Source organism: Podarcis pityusensis (genome assembly GCF_964106645.2).
Source record: "Podarcis pityusensis genome assembly, chromosome: 15".
In the NCBI taxonomy this organism is placed as follows: domain Eukaryota; kingdom Metazoa; phylum Chordata; class Lepidosauria; order Squamata; family Lacertidae; genus Podarcis; species Podarcis pityusensis.
In genome coordinates, this window is record NC_138040.1 from 4705778 (window position 1) to 4731168 (window position 25391).

A 25391-nucleotide genomic window follows, 5' to 3' on the forward strand; every position below is an offset into this window, starting at 1 on the left:
CTTCACTATACAGTGAAATTAACTGCTCAATGACACAGAAGTCAGTCACAACTCTTCAATCAACAGGGATAGTCATGACTTGGATCTAGTTCCAAGTTAACAGACTTGTTTTTCAGAAAACATGTATTGATGTGCTGTCCAGCCAAGTGTTGTGCTTATACCTTAATTTCTTAACTTAAGATAGATGGGCAACTTGTGGCCTGCTAGTGGCTGAGAATGATGACAGTTGGGAATCCAGCATCTAGTGCCATGTTTCCACCTTGGCTTGTAGGCCTTTATGTTATAGACACGGTGACCATTTTGCACACATCCAATTGATGTGTGACCACTGACGCACTGGTCCTTTTGGACCCGGACAAGGGCAGAATGGGGGTGGAATGTGCTTCTGCAGACTCCGCAGATGCATGTGGGGGCCAGGAACAGAACCCCCGGGCAAAATGGTCACCGTCTGAGAAATGAAGTGGGTTTTTTTTTAATTTTTGCAAGCTTTACTGGTTACTTTTATAAGCCGTTTTACTGATGATATGTTGGAAAACGTATACGTGCAGAAGAGGTAGTAAGAGAAATCCCAGACCAATAGATTAAAACTGCTTTTATTCTCACCAATCTTTAGGTATACCACAGGTTGTTGTCTTAAGTATCACTAAAATAGATCTCTTCCCCTTTGTAATAAAATGTAGTTGTTTATGACAAAATATAGTATAAGATTTTGCTTTTTAAAAATCCAGGCTTACAAAAGTAGAAAAATTATGTGTGCATAATTGAAGCAAAAAATTCATTCCTGACTTTCTTGCATGAATATAAGTAGCTACTGCTGTAATGGCAGGAGGGATAAGGAACCAGCAGCTTCTACAGGAGCCAAGTGGCATAAAAGTGGTAACTCTCATAGAATCTCAAGATTTGTGCAAACTGGATTTTTAGCATATCACGTGCAATACTGATCCTATTCGTGCTCTGGTAACAGGCTGGTTTAGACATCTGCATGGAACTGAATTTGAGGCTATTGCTCCTACAGCATTGCCAAAAGTTTTGAGCACGTCTCAACCAATGTTATTCAGCCTTGGTTCCCCTCATGAAATTGGACTACAAGACTACAACTCTCAGCAGCCCCTGCCAGTAATGGTCAGGGATGATGGGCGTTCTGGTGCAACAGCACCAGGGGGAACCAAGGTTGAAGAACAGAGCTCTGGCGTGTTTTACACACAACCAGCAACTGAAGGGTGACTTCAACATGAAAAAGCAGCTTTCAAGCAAGTTGCTTTGTGTCTGAATGGACTCAAGTCCTGCAGCAGCTGAGAGATGGACGTATGTAGACTTAACCCCCTGAGTACCCTTTTCTTCTAACACCTCCTTTCCACCCAACCCCCTTAAACGGTAAAGACCAGCATTCAAACTGTAGTTCTTGTGTCCGACAGGGTTTTTAATAGACCTGTAGTTGTGCGGAAGTTGCCCCATCTTTCCACTTGTTGATGTGGTCCGAGATGATGGTTCTGCACAGGGGGCACGTTCTCTCTCTGTTGAACCACAGAGCTATGCATTCTTCACAAAATATGTGCTGAAACAAGAAAGGCTGCTTTGAGCACAATGGGGTGCAAAGGAGCTCAGCAACTCAATAACATTCAGCATACTTTTAAATCCCTTAACTGGTGTAGGGCTCGGCTCAAGGGCAGCAATCCCTCTCTTGTGCTTTTATTCTGTATTTTTATCTTGTGAACCACTCTGAGATCTTCAGATGAAGGGCGGTATATAAATTTAATAATAATAATGAGGCCAGAGGCAAAAGTGGGTGGAGCAACGAATGTAAAGTACACCTTTGCACACAAACACACCCCTCCATCCTGGATCCAGGCAAGCTAAAGGCATGATCAGAGTTTAAGGATGCATCCCAGCAAGGCAAAAACACTCAAGCGCCAAGCAGGGCTGGTGAGGGGTGTCCGAAGGGTCAAACAGTTTTGGAGGGTTCCATTTGACCTCCAGACCTGAAACTCCCCATCCCTGGTGGAGGGCAATGAGTTGCAGACTTTCTTCACTCCAGGAAAGAGCAGCGAAGGTGGGTGGTAGGTTGGCTTGTCAAAGAACCTTGTCCACCATTGATTGCTGAACATATGCACTGAGGAACTCTGGGTAAGCGTCTAAGGAATTCTTTGGCTGTTCAGAACAATGTTGGGACAGCGGGAGGAGAATAACACTGGTGAGTTACCTGGCAGATGAGAAGAACAGGCTTCTGAAATTCAGCTTGGCAGATGGAGCAAATGTCTTCCGCTTCCGCACACTGCCTCTTGCTGGCTGCGACGCCGAAGTTCTGCAAAGAGAGAGAAGGTACAGAACAGGCTCAAATACTTGGTTTCTAGCAAGGAAGGTAGTGGCACCAGATACACAGGTATGTACAATTTAAATAATCATTGCAGCAGTCCCCTCTGGTAGAGTAGTAGTGTTATCCATATATTGCAGACAAGGTGTCTGGTGTATTTATGACACCGGTGTGGACTTCCTGGTTCACAGGCTGCTTCTATATGAAAGTACATCAGCCTTCACCCTAGTGTTCTCCAGATGTCCAACTACAGCTCCTGCCATCCCTCACCATTGGCCATGCCAGCTGTGACTGATGGGAGCTGTAGTCCAACTACAGCAGCATGGCCAGACCTTTGCCTCCCGTTTTGTTTTTTAAACCACAGCTCCAAATTTGAATGTCACAGGGAACTGTGGTTTGTTTAAACAGAAAAGACAAATGTTCTTAAGAGGGTACAAATACTCACTGGTCGTGCATAAAATATCCGCAAGACTCGTCTGAAATTTTTCAGATGTCCAAAGAAGCTCAAAAGCTGAAAAGTTAAGATAACATGAGAGGAAATAGATGTAAACTAGCTTTTAACAGTAAAGTAGCTTGAGCGCGGCAACCCCAGAGTTGGCCACGACTGGACCTAATGGTCAGTGGTCCCTTTACCTTTACTTTAGCTTTAAAAAAACAACACTGAAGGGGTCTTAAGTGTCATGTAACAACAATTAAAAGTTGTGGGCTTTTTCCTATAAGCCTAGAGCAGATAGAATGGAGCTAAAGTCAAAATAAGAGATGCTCACAAAAAAGACAAAAAGTTAAAACACTAGAGGCTGAGAAAACAAATCCCAAAAGACTGCTGCTATCCTAAGCATGCTTACTCAGAAGTAAGCCTTCCTGAAATTCAGTGAGGCTTCCTCTCAGCCAAGTGAGGTTAGAACTGCAAGCTAACACAATCAAGACTTGTTTTATTTCAAAAGATTTCTACCCTGATTTTCTGTCAAGGGGTAGTCAGGTCAGTTTACAGTAAATACAATGTATTAAGACAGACACAACAGCATACCACCCACCATATATCTAGGGGGTGATGGGGCAGAGAGGAGGGTCTCCCTTGAATAACAATCTTGGAAATTTGATAGGTTCTTAAGGTGTGCTGGTCCCAGAATTGCCATCTTGTTCAGTGATTTACAACCTATATCTTAGTCAAAGGCTGTTCTTGCTCTGTGTGCCGGCCAGCTATGCCCCCCACATCCTGGCTTTTCATTCATCTTTTCCAAGTTACACTCAGCATTCAACAGCTACTAAGCTGGATGTGGGTATGTGGGTGGGTGTGCGCGCACACACACAAACAAAACGGTTCCCCAGAGCATGCCAACACTCCTGCTTGGCGGCTCCACACTGGCTGTTTGTCACGACTTACCATCCACATTCTCTATTAGAGGGAGAGATGGGAGGTTCCCGTGCAGGGAAAACTGATATTAAGGAACCCAGCTGGGCACCTTGCCCCAGCCAAGCATGGCTCTAGCTGCTCAAGGTTAACACAGAAAAATAGTTTTTGCCATTTGTTAGCTGAAGAAACCGAGGCCTAGAAAGACAAGGTGCATGCAATCTCACACACACAGCAATGTGTTGCTGCTGTGTTTACACCTAGGCTGCCTCTTGCCACGCTGTTTTTAAGAAAAGAGGGTTTAGCAGCAGATCAGAGTTTACCTTTAGGATGAGGTAGAGCAGGGCCATCAAGACTCCGAGACTCCACCCCAATGCGCTGTCCAGCTCCCTCAAGCCAACAAAGTACCGGAACCAGACTGGCACAGGGACGATCTTGCGGTAAAACTGGCAGAGCTCTTCCAAGAGCATGTACCAATAACCCTGGTTTACAACATACAAAGAAGATCGTTGTTACTTATTTCTTACCCGCCCATCACTGCAAGCTTCCATAAACTGCTACCATGCCATTCTCCAAGGAGCTTGTGATGGCATACATGAATTCATCCCTCCTCAATCCCCCATTTTATCCTCACAACAGCCCTTTGAGGTAGGCTAGGTAGTGACTACACCAAGGTCACCCAGTGAGCTTTGTTTTCATTCTCACTGGGGTTCTTACCCATGCCAAAAGCAAGTCCTATTTTGGGCAGAGAAGCCATGTCTTTAACCTGCCACCTGATGTCAGGGGCAGGGCGGGTAGGCATGGCTCGTGAGCCAAATGGGGTAGGGCCCGGCAGCTCAGATTAAACCCGGGGTCCAGAGCTTCCCCACTGTTGCTCTTGCAGATCATGCTTAATGCCAGAAGCCTGGACCAAATATAAGGTTGTAGCCAGCTAAGTTCTACTCAAGAGTGGACCCACTGAAATCAACAGACCTATGTAAATCATATCCATTTATTTCCATGGGCCTACACTGAGCATGACTAACACTGGACACAACCCATGGGGTTAACAGCTGTTGAAGCCCGTGAAGAGGTATATCTATTTTTTTGTAATTAAAAAAAAAACCATCATACAAATGGACACAGGCAGCTCTTAGGAGTTCAGCTTTCTAGCATAATAAATAAAATTGCAGCAGTGCCAGGAATCTCTGCTTGGCAAAGCTTCCCAGACATTCTTTTTACCAAATTAATAACTCAGATCTCTGCTGAACTGGCAGGATTTTCATTATTCACCTCTAACAAGATAATATTTAATGATTTATTTTTGTCCAGTTGCCCATGTCTGAAAGCAAACCAGATTTTATTCAGTCATTAAGCCCTTCTCCTCTCACCTAAACAGTTTAAGCCAGATGAAGGGCCCGCTGTTCTTTCATCGTACATCAATGTGTTACGAGAAGTCAGCATTAATGTTGAGACATCATTACTTTGTCAAGTACCTTCCACCACTAATTACTATATATATATATGCATCTTAGGGTGTGCATTTTTCTTTTTAAAGGGTAACGCTTAACTTCTTGCTAGTGACAGTTCAAGACCACTTCGGCCATTGCAAGCTGCCATTCATTAATCAGATAGGTGTTAGCCCCACTTCACTTCAATGTTTTTATTCTCATGCTATGAAAACTATTTAAGCAGAGCTGACTCAAGACTTCTTCACCCTACATTCCTTCGTGGCTGTTCACAGCCACTGCTTTCCCCACCTCTGCTGATGGCTCAAACTTCACTCCCCTTGAGTGATCCCAGTCGGATTTGGCTATGTGCTAAGGGCACTAAGGGAAAAGGAAGCCTCTCTAGCACAAGTGGAACGGCTTGCTGAACTAGTCACATAGGCGCTTAAGCAATCGGGGACCTCTATTTTTTTTTTTTTTACGCAATTGGGGACCTCTAAACACCCAACACTTTTTGCAGCAATCCCTGAAATGTGTGAAAAAGGAGGCGTTTTTTCCTGACCCTGCCCTGTGGAAACTTTCCTGACCCTCCACCCCGGAAACTTGACTATGGAACTCACTGCCACAGGAGCCAGTGATGGCTGCCAACCTGGATGGCTTTAAAAGAGGATTAAGCTTACCCTCCATGAATTTGCCCATCAGTGGTTACTAGCCAGGATAGCTAAGCTCCGCCTCCACAATTGGAGGCAGGGTTGCTTCTGAATACTAGTTACTGGAAGCCACAGGAGGGGAGAGGGCTATTGTGTCTTACGGGTTTCCCACATGTTGGTTTCTGCTTTCCTTCACTGTGCAGCGAAAGGGCTTGTCACGAGACAGGTGTTTACATTCCACAGTCTGTACTGTTGGAGTTTCTCACGGGAAAGGGAGGCTGGATGTGACGTACACTGGTTTCCTGTTTTTCACTGTGTGATTCTCTCCGAGCTGTCGAGGAGAGAGGATGCATTTTCTGCTCCGGCAGAGGCAAGATGTCTTTCTGTAATATACCAGCTTTGAACTGTAAATAAAGCAATATAGAGTATGCAGCACGTACTCCTCATCCTTCCGCTGGGCACGAGACTCTGCTTTAAATCAACACGTGGTTATGGGCCCAGAAGTCGAATCGGAGTGCCGGCAAAGGATCGGAATGCAGAGGGACAGATCGGAACGGAATCTGCTCTGCGCGTAAAAGTGATTGATGAGGTATGTGCTACTGCTCCGGGCAGCCTGCCAGCTTCTAGTTAATGGCTTTATGGCTGGACTTTGAACTTTTAAAGCCGTTTTGCCGGGAATAGGCAAAAGGCTCCCAGGCACAAGTTACTATGCTGGGGAAATCGAAAGTAACTTTTAAGTGCGCTTTTGGAATAAGGCAGCTGCAGCAGTGACGCAGCAAGATTTAAAGCAGCATATATGACGCTGAAGGCTAATGCCAGAGTCATGATGGCCCTTCAGGATGCTTGTGGGATTCCTAAGCTCAACAAGAAAAATTATGCCAACTGGGTTCTGTATGCAGAGGCAATTCTGCGGAAAGAGGGTTTGTTTGAGGTGATTACAGAAACCCCCCCAGCTCCAGTTACAGATGCATGGGAAGCTAAGGATTCCAAAGCAAGGGGAACTCTTACATTGATAGTATCCCCAGAAGAGCTCTGTCTATTGCGTGATAAGACCTCAACCAGAGAAATTTGGGACGCTTTGAGAGAAGCTCACTTAAGGACAGAAGCTGGGTCCACTATGTTTTACTTTAACAAGCTGCATAATATGGCTCTTGCTGAAGGTGGAGATGTGCGTTTACATCTGATGGAGATGCAAAATCTGAGACATGAGCTGCAACAGAGAGGACTCAACTTTCCAGAGGCTGTGTATTCTTTCATGATACTACAATCTTTGGGTTCAGGTTGGGAGTCTGTTGCAACCCAGATTGCTGTGCAACCAACCGCTCAGCTAACAGTGGACTATGTAACTGCCGTGATTTTAAATGAAGCAGATCGCCGGGGTGCTAGCTGCATGGGCAAGGGGGAGTCTTCACAGACGTCGTCCCATAGTGCAGTGGAACCACCAGATGGCGCCAAAGCTTTGAAGGCAGTGAAATGCTACTCGTGTGGACGTCTAGGCCATATGAAGAGGGAATGCAGATATCCCAGGGCCAAGACAGAACAGCGCAGCGAAAGCTCATCGCGCGGAAAAGGCCGAGGCAAAGGCAAAGGTCCGGTGTCTAGGACAACGCAGCACAAGGCTATGGTTTCACGCTTCACTCCAAAGGTTGCAGAGGTCCAGAAGACGTCTAGATCTTTCTTCGTTGTTGATTCAGCGGCGACCCACCACATGTGCAATGATAAGAGACTGTTTGTGTCTTTTACACCGCAGGAAGGTGCGATTCACCAGGCGGATGACCACACTATTCCCAGTAAAGGCTACGGAACTGTTGTTCTTCACAGTTTGGACTTATCGATACAGAATGTGCTTTACGTGCCAGACGCCAAACATAATCTACTCAGCGTTGGACAGCTGAATGAGCGGAACATTGACGTTTCCTTCAAGAACAAGAAGTGCATCATCACAAAGAAAAATGATTATGTATTGCATGCTGAATATGTTGATCGTTTGTTTGTTTTGTATTATGATGATGTTGAAAAGGATGACACTTGTTGCATTGCAGGTTCTAACAAAAGTTTGCATGCAGAATGTATTCATGATTTTCACCGAAAATTTGGTCATTTGCATTTTGAGGCAGTATCTAAAATGCCTGCCTTGGTTGAAGGTATGACTATTAAACCCTGCAGGTACCACATGAAGTGCAAAGCATGCGCAGCAAACAAGGTGAAAATGGCTGCGAAAGGTAAGGTGTCTAGTAGGCAAGCTACAGAACCATACCAGGTTGTTCATGCTGATTTGGTTGGACCACTAGCGCCCTCTTTGGGTGGCAATAGGTACTTCATGGTTCTCATTGATGCATTTTCCAGGTATATTTATGTGTATAATCTCAAGCAGAAATCAGAGGCTTTTCCTAGGTTCAAGGAATTCTGTGCTTGGTTGGAAAATGTGCACGGTAAGAAGATAAAGACTCTTTTCACTGATCGCGGGGGAGAATTCACTTCTCAGCAGTTTGAAACTTTTCTGACTGAGAAAGGAATTCAACACGATTTGTCTAGTCCTCGCTCGCCATGGCAGAATGGACTTGCGGAACGGGCAAATCAGACATTGCTTCAAGGGTTAAAAACCTTGCTGCATGATGCCAATCTTCCAGAGAGTTATTGGGCCGAATCTCTCTCGTGTTTTGTTTACAGTTACAATCGCAGGTTATCTTCAGCGATTGGTTGTACCCCCTATGAGAAGATGTTTGGCAAGAAGCCATACATCAAACACATGAAGATTTTTGGTTCTGACATGTGGATTCGCTCACCACAAAATTCCAAGTTAGACAAGCGTGGATTGCATGGTATCTTTCTAGGTTATCAGAAAGGGTCTTACAGAATAATGATGACTGACTCTAAGACAATTAAGCTCACGAGAAGTGTTGAGTACAATGCAAAGTGGGGGGAGAATGTGGGAATTTTCCAATGTTATCCTGATGACGGTGATGAGACTGAGGATAGTCAAAAGCAACCACAACAACCCACACCCACTGATGAAGGTTCTGAGTCTGAATCTGAAACTGAATCGGGTGATTCAGAGGATTTCAAGAGTGCGAAAGCCTCTATGCGACCCTCTGAAAGCTCTGATCAAGAATTGGAGGAACCATTGTTCACAGTAGGTCGTTTTTCTCCTAAGAAGGAAGAGGAGAGTGTTGAAGACTTAAGGCTAATTCGTAGGTCACAGAGAGCCACAAAAGGCAGACCTCCAAAGAGATTTGCTGATGAGTTTGCTACGATAGCAGTAACAGCTGTTAAAAGCTCCAAGAAGGTATTTGAACCTTCAAGTTTCCAAGAAATCCAGGGTTTGGATTCAAAGGAAGCTGAGCCATGGTTAAATGCCATGAAGGCTGAGCTTGATTCCTTAGAAAGGAACAAAACATGGGAGCTAGTTCCAGTAGTTCCAGGAATGAAACTGCTTGGAAGCAAATGGGTCTTCAAAGCGAAGACAGATCAAAATGGCAAGGTAGTCAGACACAAAGCCAGATTGGTAGCCAGAGGTTTTGCACAGGTACCAGGTGAAGACTATCACGAGACCTATTCACCGACAGTGAGATATGAAAGCATTAGGCTTATGCTCAAGCTAGCTGCAGAAGAAAATCTACACATTAGTCACCATGATATTAATACAGCTTTTCTGTACGGATCTCTAGATGAATCACTTTATATGCTTCCACCTGATGGCGTACAGGTAAAACAGGGATTTGTTTGTGCTCTGAAGAAATCCCTTTATGGTCTCAAACAAAGTGCACGGTGTTGGCACACAAAACTCACTGAAGTATTGTTTTCTCTAGGTTTTCAGCAAGGGAAAGCTGATCCATGTGTATTTGTCAAAGAGGAGGGGCAAAAGAAACTGTACTGTTTGTTTTATGTTGATGATTTATTATTCTTTTGGAAAGATGTCGCAATGTACAATAACGCCCTAGCTCAACTGAAAGAGCACTTTGACATGAAAGATCTTGGTGAGGTAAACAACTACCTATCTCTGGAAATAGAGAGAGATCAAGATGGTAACATTCTAGTACACCAGTCACGGAAAATTGCTGATGTGTTAAGCAAACTAAATCTGATGGATGCTAACCCTGTAGACACACCGATGACAACAGGTTATCAGGTAGATGACACTGAAGAAGCATTTTCTGACACTACACTGTACAGAAGTGTGCTAGGCAAGCTAAACTTCATTGCCAGATGTTCAAGACCAGACATTGCTGTTAGCTGTAATTTGCTAAGCAGACAAGTCAACAATCCTAGTGTCAAGGATTGGAAAGCTCTGAAACGCATAGCGCGGTATTTGAAAGGCACTATGCATTACAGACTGAGATTTAACAATCAGAAGTCTGGTGGTCTTGAGATGTTTGCAGATGCAAGTTTTGGAAGTGACACTACAGACAGGAAAAGTACGTCTGGAGTTTGCTACATGTACAATCAGGGTCTGTTTGATTGGTCATGCAAGAAGCAAACAACAGTTAGCTTAAGTACTTGTGAAGCCGAACTGAATGCACTGTCTTATTCACTTAAGGATTGTGAATGGTTAGTACAATTGTGCAAAGATATGAAAATTCCTGTCAAATGTCCAATCCAGGTTTACCAGGACAACAAAGCATGTTTGGCTTTGCTGAAGTCTGAAGGTTGTAAGCAAAGCACGAAGCACTTGCAATTAAAGTTGCAGCATGCTAGGGAATGTATTCAGAAGGGACTCGTAACGGTGTCCTATATGCCAGGTAATGAAATTCCTGCTGATGTATTGTCCAAGATTGTATCAAGGGATCAACACTGTACCTATGTGCAGAAGTTGGGTTTGTACTGATATTGTACGAACACGCTGCCCAGTGATGTTCACAGAAAGGGGGAGGATGTTGGTTTCTGCTTTCCTTCACTGTGCAGCGAAAGGGCTTGTCACGAGACAGGTGTTTACATTCCACAGTCTGTACTGTTGGAGTTTCTCACGGGAAAGGGAGGCTGGATGTGACGTACACTGGTTTCCTGTTTTTCACTGTGTGATTCTCTCCGAGCTGTCGAGGAGAGAGGATGCATTTTCTGCTCCGGCAGAGGCAAGATGTCTTTCTGTAATATACCAGCTTTGAACTGTAAATAAAGCAATATAGAGTATGCAGCACGTACTCCTCATCCTTCCGCTGGGCACGAGACTCTGCTTTAAATCAACACCACAGGCATCTGATTGGCCACTGTGAGAAAAGGATGATGGACTAGATGGGCCACCGGCCTGGTCCAGCAGGGCTCTGCTCATGTTCTTACGACAAATGCCTTCCCTTCCACTTCAGCCCTTCTGAAAGCTCAGCCTTCTTGCTCTGATGGGAAGGAAGCCTTTCCTAGGAATTAGCAAACCTAAGTGCTTCTCTCGTTGCAATGAAATACGGTAAGTTTTACCATCACAAGCTGAAGTTAAGCGTGTGACAGTGATACAACTGGGTATTTCTAACTCATATTAAAAATAAGTTTTTTAAAAAACAGCAACGACAACAAAGTTTTCTTACCTTGGACTTAAAAGACATGATAAAAGAAGGCAGCAAGAGAACGATGCATTTGAAGCCCATGAAGAGAAACTTCAGAATGAAGTCTGTGATCCCCACAATCCAAAGTACCTCCCAGAAGTTTGTGTAATCCACAGCAGGACTTAAAAGGATCAAGCTTTTAAAAAACAAAGGCAAAAGAGACTGTAAGTTGAAGACATTTGTTCACAGAAAGTATTTTAGCACCCTTGAAATGGAAATGCAAAAACACTTTCTCGTTTCAAGCAGAATGCTACAGCCAAGAAATCACCTTTTACAAATTTATTTTTCCTATGGGGCGTTCACAGTAGCAAGCAAAAACCAAGCCAGTCGTTCACTTTTTATATGACCAATTCTTCAATAGGACTTTTCAAGACTGGATTATAATTCCCTTCCTTCCATCCATCCAAGTATGTAATCCAACATATAAAAAGCCCTCCTGGAATGAACCACCCAGACCAGTATCCTGTTTCCAACCATGAACAGAAAAATGCTCTGAAGAAGCCCAGAAACAAGACGTAAAGGGATGTTAACACCTGCAGTTTGGTCCCCTGGTAACTGGTTCACCACAGCCGGTAACAACTTAAATCTGGAATTCTGAGTAAGCTTTTCCGATTTTATAGTTCATTTTAACCCATTTTATCTCAGTTGTATCTTTTTTTGGGGGGGGGGGGTAACATTATACACTGCTTAGAAGCAACAGTGTTAAGCAGGATACAAGCTGTTGAAATGAACAGTAGTGAAATAAAGAAATTACCCACCCATTTTTTAAAGGCACCTTGTGTCCATTATCAGCACATTTGGGGAGTAAGGTCACACCCACACCATGCATTTAAAAGCATCGTCCCCCCAAAAAAGAATCCTGGGAACTGTAGTTTACCCTTCATAGAGCTATAATTCCCAGCACCCTTAACAAAAAACTGTTCCCATTATTCTTTGCGGGGAAGTCATGTGCTGTAAATGTATGGTATAGATGTGGTCTGGATGTATTACACATCAAGGAAGACTGTTTTTACTGCCGTTCAGAAGGGAAAAAATTCTAACCTGCACTGAATTACCTGTAATGAAGAGACTGAGGGTAGAACGTATAATACAGAAGGAGAGAGGATCCTGTTAGGAATGTCAGTAACCAGACACACTCCAGTCTGGAACACCTTTCCTGAAACAATAAGAGTTTTCAAATGGTTAATTCAAATGACTGCATTTTCTAGTTACAAGATGCTAGGCTGCTGTGATTTTGCCATTCATTCTCCATTTAAGAGGCTGCTGAGCTCAGAGGGCTTTGTAAGCGAGTTTTCGGAGTACAGGCCTGGGGATGGGACTCCAAATCAACCAGACCCAGACAGTAGGGCCATTGATTAGGGGTGATGGGAGATGGAAGTTCAACAAGTGGCAGATGCAATGTGCCCTCCACTTAATTGGCCGGACTGCTACTTCTACAATCTAAGGCTGCAGTCCTAATACCATTTACCTGGGATTAAGCCCCACTGAATTCAATGGGAAGGTTTTTAAAGATTCTTGGTAGCACCACTGGGAGCCATATCCTTATGGACCTGTGGGCATGACATTCCTCCTAATGTTCCTGCCAAACACCTTTAGAAGCTGCAGGAAAGCAGAGAAATTCCACATTTCTTTTCAGGGGGGATTTCGTATGCAAAATGCAAATGTACATATTTGTATGTGATGCTACGCTGGAGCCTATGTTACTAAGAAGCCCCTACTGGGAATTGGCCCCAACTTGATTACAAAGCTGACAGCCCACCCTGAACCACCTTTGGAATGAGACAGTGAGCAGTCCCCCTCGCCCCCCCCCCAAAAAAAGAGGATAAAGAACAGCTGTAGACAAATACACAAAAAGACAGCCACATGGGTAGTTATTACCCCAACACTTTGAGCAGTTTATCCCACTGAACCAGGTGTGGGGAACGTCTGTCTCTTCAGATGCTGTTGAACTACAATTCCCATCATCTCTTGGCATTGGCCATGCTTGCTGAGGCTGTTGGGGGTTGTAGTTCAACAACATCTGGAGGGCCAAAGACTCCCCACACCTGCTTTAAACAACAGATTTTCAGTGCTAGGCGAGTAGTGAGAGAAGATGCCACATTCAATCTTTCAAACAAACAAAAAATTCTGCAGGAAATCCCTTGCTAAAGGGACCGATTTTTCAAAACATTTTGCGATCATAACTACTTGGTTTATGGTTCTCAAGAGCCTTAAGGGAAACTGCCTCTTCAGAACAACCATACTCAGGATTCTTGTTTTCAACCTCTATTCAAAGATGGAAAGATGACTACTTTTATTACAACATGACAAGCTGTTTGCACACAGTATTTATACTTTGCCTTTCAAACAAGTAGGATGAGGTATGGCTTATAACCCAAATCAAAGCAATGCCAATAAAATATAATGGGAGAAAAGTAATGCCACATGAGATACAAATAGCAGCAAGGCAAGATGTAAAGACCTATATACTAAGAGCGGACCCATTATCTGACTGTGTGGATTGCTGTGTAACCAGAACAGTGCCATCCATGCACCAAATGGGATGTCTCAGAAGGCTTAGGAAGATCTCACAATTTGCACAAGTACAAACCTGCCCCTGCAAACAGGCAGGGAGCCCAAAAGAGCTTAGTGAGAACTGAGCATGCTCGGTGGATATGGAATGCTGACTGACTGCAGGGAATGGCGGAGTAGGGGAAACAAGAGGGGAATGGAATGGAGTATCCTGTGAAAGGGCATGACTGGCTGGCATTCAGAAAAGGAGCATTTCACACTGCAATATTTTTGTTGCAAGCTCTGATGGTCAATCACTTCATTCCCCCCCAAAAGCCCTAGTTTAAGAGAAAGACCTTTGCTAGCTGGCAAAAATATTAAGATAGCTGAGCCAGACTGAAGACAATTATCTATAATGGCAGCTACAATGAGATCAGCACAGCCACAAAGTAGCAAGCTAGTTTGCGAGTTTCACAGAATTTTTCCCCAGGCTACACTTGGAGGGAGGGAGGGAAAAGTATGGCGGAGGCCTGTGTGCAACTTTAAGTAGTGAGTCAGTTTGTGCTGAGCGCAGCAGAAATGTTCAGGTTGCATCAAAGTAGGCGGGAAAAAATATTATGTAAATGGTTCATTATAACTATATTCTATTTTGGCAGCTGTTCTTAAATCAACCTTTTTATTTTAAGCGACGGAATGTTTGTGTTGTCAAATTAACACTCTGTTCCACTTTTCTGTCAAGAACGCATCTATCTCCTGGGTAAAGTGAAGCTTTAAAAAAATACTTACAACCTCGCCGGAGAGGTCAATACTTACTCTTAGGAAAACCTGATTTACAATGCTTTTGTTTGCATACATATAAGTTGTTAGCAGCCCAACTCCCAGAGAAATGCCTATTAGGAAAAAAGGGTAAATTACAAAACGGAAAAAAAGAAAAAGAAAAAGAACCAAAAAATGCATCAAACTAATTTTTGTTTTTTAAAACAAAGCAGCAAAATCAAAAAGGGCATTGCATAGTATATCTTGTAACTGTTTTAGACAACAGAACAAAAATAATTCGTCACTATATACTCAGGGGCACTGCTGTACTGCACGGCTCTGACTGTACCCGATACAAATCATCAGATTAGTGAGAATTCCAGTGAATTAAATAGTAATGAGCATGCTTCTAGCTCTCATCGCTAAAGGGAGAGGTCTAAACACGGCACAGCAGTACCTGCTAAAGGCCAAAATTTGAGGGGCTTCTACTAGCTGGAAAAAATGTTCTTGCAGTAGACCTTCTCTCACCTTTACTGCCATCTCTCCCGTTTCCCTGCTCATCGATATTCCACCCCATCCTCCTCGCTATTATGCAATTAGGGCATAGTGCTGGCTGGCTGGAAAAAATCTCAAGCTATTTACCACACTGGGGAGAGTTTGCATCTAATAAATCAAGCTGGAATAAATTAGATCAAACAAACAACACTTGCATCGTTGTTTACATTTGCATTAACTCAGCAGCGCCTTGAGGTCTTTTTATATATGTTTGCACCAGGCCGATAAATACCCACTCACCTGGTCACTTGTTGCAGTGGCAGCTGGCCTATTAGTACAAATGGGGCACAGCCCCATAAACCTCAGTCTAACTTCAACCAGCCACCACCCGTCTGCCTCTTACAACCAGTCCAGCAGGTGGCCTTGGCTGTCAGCTTTGTCTTCCTTAGTCTCAATGTTGCCCCTTGCATAACTCAGCAAGGAGAAGAATGGGGGCGAAGCTAGTCATTGGCTGTAGATGGGCCAGACATTTGCTCTAGCTCCACCTACTGTTGGGCTCCCTGCCTTACTCCCTATCAGTCCCAATGGGAAACAGCCACACCCATGGTGAATAAAAATCGCTTCCAAATGACTAAGGCAGGAGGATTATGTCAACTGGGTCTTTTATTCAGGAAAAATTCCAAGGACTGCATCCTGTGTGCAACAGATGGCTAGCCCAGATCTGTTGGCTAGTCATTTTGATGGGCCAGTAACGTTTCAGGACTTGTAAGACAAGTTGGCAATTTTAAAACCATTCTGTTGCTTAGAAATCTTTAGCCATCGTGGAACCTTTCTCCAGTGATGGAAAAAAGAATGGGTACATTTCAGGAATATTTTTAATCTGTCTGAAGGGAGCTGCAGATTTTGACACCTGGTGTTTCAAAATTTTAGTTTTGCAGTAAGCCAAGGGTCCCCGAGTATATGACCACAAAAGAATAAACTGAAAAAGCTAAAATGAATTTTAGCAGCTTCTCAGAAGCGGAATTTCAGAAAGCAGGAAAGGAGAATGGAAAGCCCCAAGAGAAGAGGAGGGAGAAGGACTCTCAGGAAGACCTTGGGAATGGTACAGTGATAACTAACTCTGTACATAAGGCCATAGTAGTACAGGGGCTTATGATCAGGGATTCTCAATTTTTGCCAAGCCTTGGTAGCCAAGCTAAGAAGGGCTGCATCCTACCTACTCAGAATAGTCCCAGTGAAATTAATAAAACCATGAACATACAAATATAAATAAGATATTGTGTTTCATAAGCATGTTGTGCTTGCAAGCTTTTAGACAGCTGTTGGTCTTAAGTTCTGAATTGCAATTTGTTATATTGTTATCTTGATTGTGTTCCTTAAAAGTGTCATAAAGATTTGTTGAATAAATAAATAATTTTAATCAGTTCTTTCATTTACAGGAGGGATGAGGAAGCTGTGGCCCTGCGGATGTTCTTGGACTACAGATCCCATCAGCCTCAGCCAGCATGGTCAATGATTAGGGATGATGGGAGTCGTAGTCCAACAGCATCTGCAGGGCCACAAGTTCCCTAGCCCCAGTTTAAACCAACTGGTGTAATGCTGTTGAATCTGAAGCACATTGGACACTCCTTGTGTCGTTGCTGTTTTTGTTTTACAGTGGACCTGAAGAAGGCAAGGCAATGAAATGCACAGGGCAACTGTAATTTTTCCAACAAACTTTTCAATTTCAAGCAGCATCCTGAGGTTCTTCCTCCCCCTTTTTGGGCCTGAAACTTAAAAGCACATGATAGATCTGCAGGACCCTGTGAGCAGGGTGCGATTGCCTGGAGGGCCACATTTGGCCCCTAAGCTTGAGGTTCCCCACTCCTAATTTCAACCTGTAAAAAGGATAAGGAGGAATAAAGCTGCCCGTTTTCAATTTAAAATCCCAAAGGAGAGGCAGAAATAAGTCTTAATCCTGGGTATTGTGGGTAGTAAAAGCAGCAACAGGTTTAAAGCCAGCCTGAATTGTGTTTCAGTTCCAGAAGCACAGATAACGCACATAATATGTGGCACTGAGGGCAAAATTCTACCACCCTTTGAAAATTTCAGCTTTAACTGTTTTTCTTTTTTTAAAAAAAAAACACCACCACCACCTTCTAGTCCTTATTATTGCAAATCATGGAATCATACGGGTGGTGTCTGGTGAAATCTCAGAAGCCAGAAACTGGCCAAGAAAGTTTTCCAGTGATCAAGGCTAAGAGGGAAACCAGAAATAGGCAAACTAGTTTTCAAGATGGCGCTAAAACTGTTTCAATCCCCTGGCCTGGAAGCACAACCTGCTGCTTCTCTTTCAACCTCAAACCCAAATAAATGCAGTTGTCTCCGGAGCGCGCAATGTCTTGTACTCTACCCATTATGTGCTGCATGAGGAGTTTGAGGGACAGGATCAAGATGTACGGGAGACTCTTGTGTAGCCAGTGGAGGAGGTATCTGAGCTCGGAAAGGGAGCTGCCGCTCTGCTCCTCCAAATCCGAGCCGCCATCTTGAGGCCGTCGAGCTTCGCCGTGGGAGTGGGAGCGAGAATGGCTCTGAGTCCCGGACTGCAGGTGCTGCCTGGAGCCAGCGTCTTCGCCTGCCTCTCCCAGAGCAGAGCTCAGCTGGATGTGGACGTCCCCTCCATGCTGGCAAGATCCTTCTCCTGGTGACCTTGCTCCGTGAGTGCACTGAGAGGCTGAGGTACCGTTGCTGTTTCCTGCCGCGCCGTGGCGATTATTTGAGTGGGGCTGCATGGCAGCACGTTGGAGGTGATCTGCTCCAAATTGCTCGGTTTTGACGAGATGATTCCTAAGGAGGAACAAAGAAGCAATTTTAAAATGGTTTCTAATTGAATCAGCCCTTGTTTTAGAACCATGAGGACCGGAATCTTCATCTGTTATTAGGGGAAGTGCTGTAGCTTAGCAGTAGAGCATACGCTTTGCATGAAGAAGGTTCCAGATTTAACCCCAAGTAGGGCTTGGGAGAAAGGCGATGACAAACCTAGACAGCATCTTAAAAAGCAGAGACATCACCTTGCCAACAAACGTCCGTATAGTTAAAGCCATGGTTTTCCCAGTAGTGATGTATGGAAGTGAGAGCTGGACCATAAAGCATCCACTCTTCGGCTGATCACCGAAGAATGGATGCTTTTGAATTATGGTGCTGGAGGAGACTCTTGAGAGTCCCGTGGGCTGCAAGAAGATCAAACCTCTCCATTCTGAAGGAAATCAGCCCTGAGTGCTCACTGGAAGGACAGATCGTGAAGCTGAGGCTCCAATACTTTGGCCACCTCATGAGAAGAGAAGACTCCCTGGAAAAGACCCTGATGTTGGGAAAGATGGAGGGCACAAGGAGAAGGGGACGACAGAGGACGAGATGGCTAGATAGTGTTCTCGAAGCTACAAACATGAGTCTGACCAAACTGCGGGAGGCAGTGGAAGACAGAAGGGCCTGGCGTGCTCTGGTCCAGGGGGTCACGAAGAGTCAGACACGACTAAACGACTCAACAACAACAAGGGCTGGGTTAGACCTCTATCTGAAACCCTGGAAAGCCCCTGCCAGTCAACGTAGACCATGGGTCATAGTCCCTCTGCTACTGCCACCAGCCTCTGCCACTTGCAAGGCACAGGTAAGCAGCCACTGGGGCTCGTCTGGTGCTGTGGAGAAGGGAGGGGAGAGTCGTGGGGGGGGTCAAAATATAGTCCAGCCCCCCACAAGGTATGAGGGACAGTGGACCGGCCCCCTGAGGAAAAAGTTTGTTGACCCCCTGACATAGACAATACAGACCTAGATGGACTACTAGCCTGTATACAGCAGCTTCTGATAGATCTTCAGCTATCTGCTGAGTCTGGGCATATAGGGGTCCATTAGAACCTTAGCCAGCCAGAAGCTGGCCCTGTGTGGTTCTCAAACACAGATTAAATGACTCTGTCTGTGGTATGTTCAGCCTTCAAAAGAATTATGAGGCAGGTGTAGGTTTGTGAAAGCTGAAGGAACTGCATGGAGGTGGTTAAAATTTTACACTTATTCAGGAACATTTGCACAGAATAGCCCTTAAAAGTCCCCAGCCCAAGCGCTGCAAATATCTGTTATTAAAGTCATCTCACAAAGTACACAGGAAATGACAGATGGCAACTCTGTCAGCAAGAGAATCCTTGTAATTCTCCAATTTGAATGGTCACAAGGGATCGTCCTCTTAGATCCCTTGAATCATAACTATTCATTTGGAGATCAAATTCTGGAAACTAACTCAAAAAAACTTAAAATTGCAGTTAAATAATATTTAGGCAGGGGCGCGGGTGGCGCTGTGGGTAAAACCTCAGCGCCTAGGACTTGTCGATCGCATGGTTGGCGGTTCGAATCCCCGCGGCGGGGTGCGCTCCCGGCGTTCGGTCCCAGTGCCTGCCAACCTAGCAGTTCGAAAGCACCCCCGGATGCAAGTAGATAAATAGGGACCGCTTACCAGCGAGAAGGTAAACGGCGTTCCGTGTGCTGTGCTGGCTCACCAGATGCAGCTTGTCACGCTGGCCACGTGACCCGGAAGTGTCTGCGGACAGCGCTGGCTCCCGGCCTCTAGAGTGAGATGAGTGCACAACCCTAGAGTCTGTCAAGACTGGCCAGTACGGGCAGGGGTACCTTTACCTTTACCATACACCATACATTTAAAGCACATGGCTTCTCTCCCAGGATCCTGGAGCTGTGGTTCAGAGTTATAACTCCCAACACCCTTGCCAAAATACAGTTAATGATGCTTTGGGGAAATCAAGTATGGCATGTATCCAACCTTAAGTCTCCTATCACCCTGCTCCTAGTGCAAGGGTGGGGAACCTTTAGCCCGTCAGGTGTTGCTGTACTATAGCTCCCAGCAAGCATGATCAATGGTCAGGGATGATGGGAGCTGTAGTTCAGCATCATCTGGAGGGCCAAAGGTTCTCCACACCTGTCCAAAAGTAACAGGGTCTTCCTGTTTCATAGACAGAAATCCATATCTCAACAAGCAGAGGTGGCAAACTAGTGTGGTGTGGTGGTTGGAGCGTGAGGGAGACCTGGGTTCGAATCTCCACTCAGTCATAAGGCCTTTTAGAAGTTACACCACTTTCGAACATATGATGGTGTGGGGGTGCAGTGGCCAAGAAAGGGCATTCACTGTGGCAGCCCCAAATCTGTAGAATTACCTCCCCAGGGAGGTTTGACCTTCACTCTGTAACTTTCATTGAATGTGGCAAATGCACCTCTTTAGCGTGGCATTTGATGTCCAAGATATATATATTTTAGAACCCACCATATTCTCTTGATTGCAAATAGTTCCAACTGATTTTAATCTTGTCTTTTAAAATTGTTTCAACCAACCCTGAGACCTTATGATGAAGGCTGGTTAAGAAATCCAATTAAAAATAATAACAACCTGGGTAACCTTGGGCCAGTCACTACTTGTCGGCCTAGCCCTGTCGCAAGGATAAAATGGGGGTGCAAAAGGGGGGGGGGGAATACAACAGTGGTTCCCAATTAGTCATGTATAGCAGACCCCCTGTTTTTCAAAAGCCAAGCCATGAACTCCATACTTTTGAAAATCTTGATATTTCTATGGTAGTTTTTTGTTGTGTGAGTTGTGCTGACTCCCTGGGGTCTGCGGACCACCCATTGGGAATCACTGATGTATATGACATTGTAAGCTCCTTGGAGGAAGGGAGGGATAACAGAGTGTCAGATAAAAAATAGAGGCCAGTAGTAAAGGAATGGGTTCCTTGACCCCAGACTGTTTTCTGGTGGATAGCAGAAAGCCCTCAAGTTGGTCGACTGCGTCAGACCAACACAGCTACCTACCTGAATCTAGAGCCCTCAAGCAGTGGCACCTGGTTCACTCAGGTGATCAAGGCACGACCCCACCTACCTCAGTCTACCCTCAACCACCTGTTAGCCTGACTCTGGCTGCCATTGCTTCCAGACACCACCTGCAGTTGGTTTCCCCACCTTTTCCCCCTACCAGTTGCAGTGGGCCCCAGGTACAACTGCCCCTCCGGGTGGAGAGGAGGGAGTCGTCTAAATGGTCTCTGCCCTTGTTCACTGCCCATCCAAATGGGTCCCAGAACCCATTCTAAACCACAGCATATTTGAAGGGAGGAGCATTTGGGACCTGCTTGCGAGCACCATTCAGTACTGTAGGATTTGCTTCTTAAGCAAACACGCACAGGGGTTTGCCAAAATGGCAAAAATGACTGGAAGAATTAAGAATTGGGAAGGCCAAAATTTTAATAAGGAATGGGGAAAACACGTTTCCGAGCACAATTCAAAGTATTGGTGCTGACCTTTAAAGCCCTCAACGGCCTCGGCCTAGTACATCTGAAGGAGCGTCTCCACCCCCATCATTCTGGCAGGACACTGAGGTCCAGCGCCGAGGGCCTTCTGGCGGTTCCCCTCACTGCGGGAAGTCAAGTTACAGGGAACCAGGCAGAGGGCCTTCTCAGTGGTGGCGCCCGCCCTATGGAACGCCCTCCCACCAGATGTCAAAGAGAACAACAACTACCAGACTTTTAGAAGACATCTGAAGGCAGCCCTGTTTAGGGAAGCTTTTAATGTTTGATGCATTACGGTATTTTAATATTTTGTTGGAAGCCGCCCAGAGTGGCTGGGGAAGCCCAGCCAGATGGGCGGGATATAAATAATATATTATTATTATTATTATTATTATTATTATTATTATTATTATTAATATATATAAAAACATATATAAAATCATTGTAAACAATTAAAATTATTCGTAGGATTGGAACGATACTTGTAGTTGGACTATGGTTGTAATGGAGATTTAATAGAATTGGACTAAGAGAAGATGCGGGAGGAAAAAAATGTTAACATAAGGACCCACAAAAGGGAGAAGGAAAGTCCATGGGAATTTATGGAATTCTCTTTTTATTTTGATCATTTGTAAATTTCAAAATTTGGAAAATTAAATAATAATAATTAAAAAACACACCTGTTAAGAGGATATCAAACTGAGCCTCCTGTTCCTTCCAGTCCCGGAAAATGTTGTTATCAGCATCAACAGAAGGGCAACAAAATGATCCTGGAGCCCAGCCCAGCTCTGCCCCCGTGTGAAGCTATTATAACCCCAAGTTCTCTGAGCAGCTACAGAGGGCATGGGGGGGGGGGCTTACAACCAAACCTCTTATTTCCAACCCCCACCTGCAGCCTGAGTGAAGGGGCCTTGCAGGAAAGCTGAAACCACCACAACTTCTTACAAGAAGTTAAAGTGAAAGCTGGGGGAGGGAAGGTGTCCCAGAAAATAAAAAAGGTAGCTTCGTCGGCCTGTAGGGAAAAAACAAACAAACCCCAAACCCGTAACGTTAGGGCAATACTTGGGTCAAGGGACACGGAAACGACACGGAAAACAGCTTTCAAAGCCAACATTAAGTCTCCCCCCTTCGCTCTGCTTTGGTTGGCCTAATAAATGATATTATATAGAGGGGGGAAGCGGCGAAAGAGTTTATATACCGTGGGGTTATAGTAAAAGGAAGGAAGGGGGAAAGGGAGCGAGAGGCGGCGAGTCAAGGGGAAGGGTTTCTTCGGGGTCCGCGGCAGCGTCTCTCTCTGCCTCCTCACCCACCTACCTCTCATAGCGCGGCGGCCGGTGCTTCATGGCGAGCGCCGCTCTTGAGGCCGCGGCCTCCCGTCAGCCTCCATCCCCGCCGGCGAGTAAACAGGCAGGCTCCGAAGGGGGCGGGGGGGCCGGCCGGGCAGGTTCCAACTACCGGCCCGGGGAGGAAGAGGAGTGGCCGGAGGAGGAGGGAGGAGGAGAGCTAGGCCCGGAGGGCCCGGTCGCCATGGCAACGGGAGAGCCGGGCCTGCGCGGCGGAGGAGAAGCTGAGCGCGCGGCTTCCTTGAGCTACGGGGGGCTATTCAGCAATAAGGATAATAGTAATAATAGCAATAAGAGTAATAATTCTATTTTGTTGTCCGCAGCTAGGTTCCTCTCAGAGTAAGCCCACTGAAATCAGTAAACCTAAGTTCCGTGGGTCTGCTCTTGAGTAAGGCTAACACCATTATTCGCCCTTTATTGTTAATTATAATGCCCATTATTTTGCTGTTTTTATTCCTGTTGCACATTTCTATTATCACTTGTTGCCTTTCGTTGCTGTTATCGTAGCTGCTGATCTATTACTGTATTGTCATTGTCCGCTTCATTATATTTTTTGTTGTATTACCATCGTCAACATTGTTATTGTTTTGTTTGTATTAATTATTGTTCTTACTGCCATTATTGATTTAGGATTGCATCCGACTAAGTTTTAACTCAAGAGCGTACCCATTTAAATGAATGGGACCAACTTGGTCATGTCCGCTTATTTCAGTGGGTCTACTCTGAGCTTGACTGATGTTGGACACTAAACCTTATTGATTATTCTACACCCCTGGCATACATTTAAAGTACTGTACTCTTTACCGATTCAACAGCCATGGAGAGTGCTGGGAAGTGTAGTTTGCTAAGGGTGCTGGGAATTGTAGCTCTGGTAGGTCAGCACCCTGAACAAACTACACTTCCCAGCATTCTTTGTGGGATGATCTATGGCTGTTGGAAGTGCTATAAGAGTGCTTTCCATGTATGGTGTAGATGTGAAATTAGTTACAGTACAGTATTGGGGTATTGCAGTCAACATCCTGTAAAAAACAAGTCAGGTTGAATGCACATCTCTGGTGATGGTTCCTAGATTTGCTGTATGCGCCTCTGCTTATGCACATGGACCCTCTTAGTTGCATTGGTGTCCATCTTCATAACATACAACAAGGGTTCCCCCCCCCACACACCTTTTTGGAGCCCAAAAGGCACATTTGGAAGACTAAGAAACTGGCCTAGGTGCCACCAAACACCCATTTAATGGAAGAAAAACTGCTGGTGTTCAGAACCCCCTTCCAAACAGGTTGTTGTTGTTTAGTCGTGTCTGACTCTTCGTGATCCCATGGACCAGAGCACGCCAGGCAAACAGGTACCTCCCCCAAATAACCCAGATACCTCCAAACAGGTACCTCCTCCAAATAACCCAGATGAAAGTAAGCAGACATCCCTCCCAAAAAAATAAACAGGCAACACTCCTAATGAAACAATATAGCCAAAATCTCAATTTAAAGTTTTTTAAAATTGGTGCGGGTGCTATGAATGTGTCTGAGGCACCATGGTGTCTGTAGGTGCTACGTTGAAAGTCTTCAAATGCATCTTTACACCTGTGTGTTAACTTTTTTTCACCTGGCAAAGTCCTTTTTATCCAGTGCTTGGGATTGTGCTTGTAATAATTTGGACCTCAGCTCTTTTGTCTGTTTTGCAGCTTTCCCCCTCCGGTGTCATGTCATGAAGACCTTCTAACTGGAAAACTAGAAGTGATTGTATATCACTTGGGGGGGGGGGAATACTACATGAAATGGAGAAAGAAACTGGAGAAATATCTGGACACCCAAGAACAAAATTAGACAACCATAACCAGACTTGCAGCATCTCTTGGTTCAGTGCCTGTCTACAGGAAACGCTATTGCCTGGAAAGCCATGGCATAAGGTACTAATCTTTGCTGTAAAGCTTGCACCCTCTTACAGTGGTGCCTCGCAAGACGAAATTAATTCGTTCCGCGAGTTTTGTCGTCTTGCGATTTTTTTCGTCTTGCGAAGCACGGTGTCGGGAAAGTTTTGGAAAAGCTTCAAAAATACCAAAGTCTTTAAAAACCTCAAAAAAGGCTACCACACCGCGTTCTATGAGTTGCTCCTTGAAGTCAAGTCGCAACTGTATTAACGGTGTTAAGAAAAAGGAAACAAACTTGCAAGACGTTTCCGTCTTGCGAAGCAAGCCCATAGGGAAAATCATCTTGCGAAGCAGCTCAAAAAACAAAAAACCCTTTCGTCTAGCGAGTTTTTTGTCTTGCGAGGCATTCGTCTTGCGAGGTACCACTGTATTTTTCTTCCTTTGCTCCTCCTTTCCTCCTCCAACAACTGCAACACCACTTACCATTTATATGGCACCTAGGATGTTCCAAAATACGTTTCTTAGCCTTTATTTTAGGTCCAGTTTCAAATTTCTGCAGGGGCCTCATTATTATAATTGTTATTATTATTGTTACATTTATATTCTAGCTTTCCTCCAAGAAGCTCAAGGAACACGGTTCTCCCCATCCTTATGAGGTTCATTAGGCTGTAAGAAAGTAACTGGCCCAAAGTCACCTAGTGAACTTCATGGGTGAGTGAGGTTTTGAATGCTGGTCACCCAAGTCTTAGTCCAACACTCACCACAACATCACACACTGAAGCTCGCTGGGTCTTCACCCCTCAGCCAAACTTAATTTGCTAGGCCCAATCACTGTCTCTCAGCCAAACTAACCTCACAG

General features: G+C 44.9%; 2 protein-coding genes and 1 long non-coding RNA gene across 13 annotated transcripts in view; 2 read left to right on the plus strand and 1 right to left on the minus strand.

Annotated features, from left to right (window-relative positions):
• LOC308464149 overlaps window positions 1-19198 on the plus strand; it is a 65692-nt gene extending 46494 nt beyond the window's left edge. For both annotated transcript variants that reach the window (XR_013979889.1, XR_013979890.1), the window contains one exon: window positions 18212-19198. This is a non-coding gene — a long non-coding RNA (uncharacterized lncRNA). The remainder of the gene's footprint in view (window positions 1-18211) is intronic.
• Window positions 578-22774, minus strand: RNFT1 (ring finger protein, transmembrane 1). The gene is made up of 9 exons (XM_080983135.1): window positions 22637-22774; window positions 17404-17837; window positions 14574-14650; window positions 12326-12426; window positions 11253-11406; window positions 3986-4144; window positions 2757-2822; window positions 2201-2302; window positions 578-1555 (listed from the first exon to the last, which is right to left on the minus strand). Exons 1-9 carry the CDS (start codon window positions 22663-22665, stop codon window positions 1421-1423), a joined length of 1257 nt encoding a protein of 418 aa, XP_080839261.1. The 5' UTR covers window positions 22666-22774; the 3' UTR covers window positions 578-1420.
• LOC308463941 (uncharacterized protein) overlaps window positions 22011-25391 on the plus strand; it is a 61948-nt gene continuing 58567 nt past the window's right edge. For 4 of the 10 annotated variants that reach the window (XM_080982799.1, XM_080982800.1, XM_080982802.1 and 1 more), the window contains exons 1-2: window positions 22811-22943; window positions 24347-24571. In XM_080982799.1, coding sequence (XP_080838925.1) covers window positions 24440-24571 — 132 coding nt within the window. In that variant the 5' untranslated portion in view covers window positions 22811-22943; window positions 24347-24439. Of the gene's footprint in view, window positions 22321-22791; window positions 23054-24346; window positions 24572-25391 lie in introns of those variants that run through there. The other 6 variants (XM_080982792.1, XM_080982801.1, XM_080982798.1 and 3 more) reach the window with 5 other exon arrangements.

Excerpts from the sequence above, each read along its gene's own strand:
- RNFT1 (XM_080983135.1), bottom strand. The coding sequence starts at position 22,665 with ATGAAGCACCGGCCGCCGCGCTATGAGAG. Across the intron at positions 17,838-22,636 it reads CGGCCGCCGCGCTATGAGAG|GAATCATCTCGTCAAAACCG; the intron begins GTAGGTGGGTGA and ends GTTCCTCCTTAG. Across the intron at positions 1,556-2,200 it reads CTGTTCTTCTCATCTGCCAG|CACATATTTTGTGAAGAATG; the intron begins GTAACTCACCAG and ends TTCTTGTTTCAG.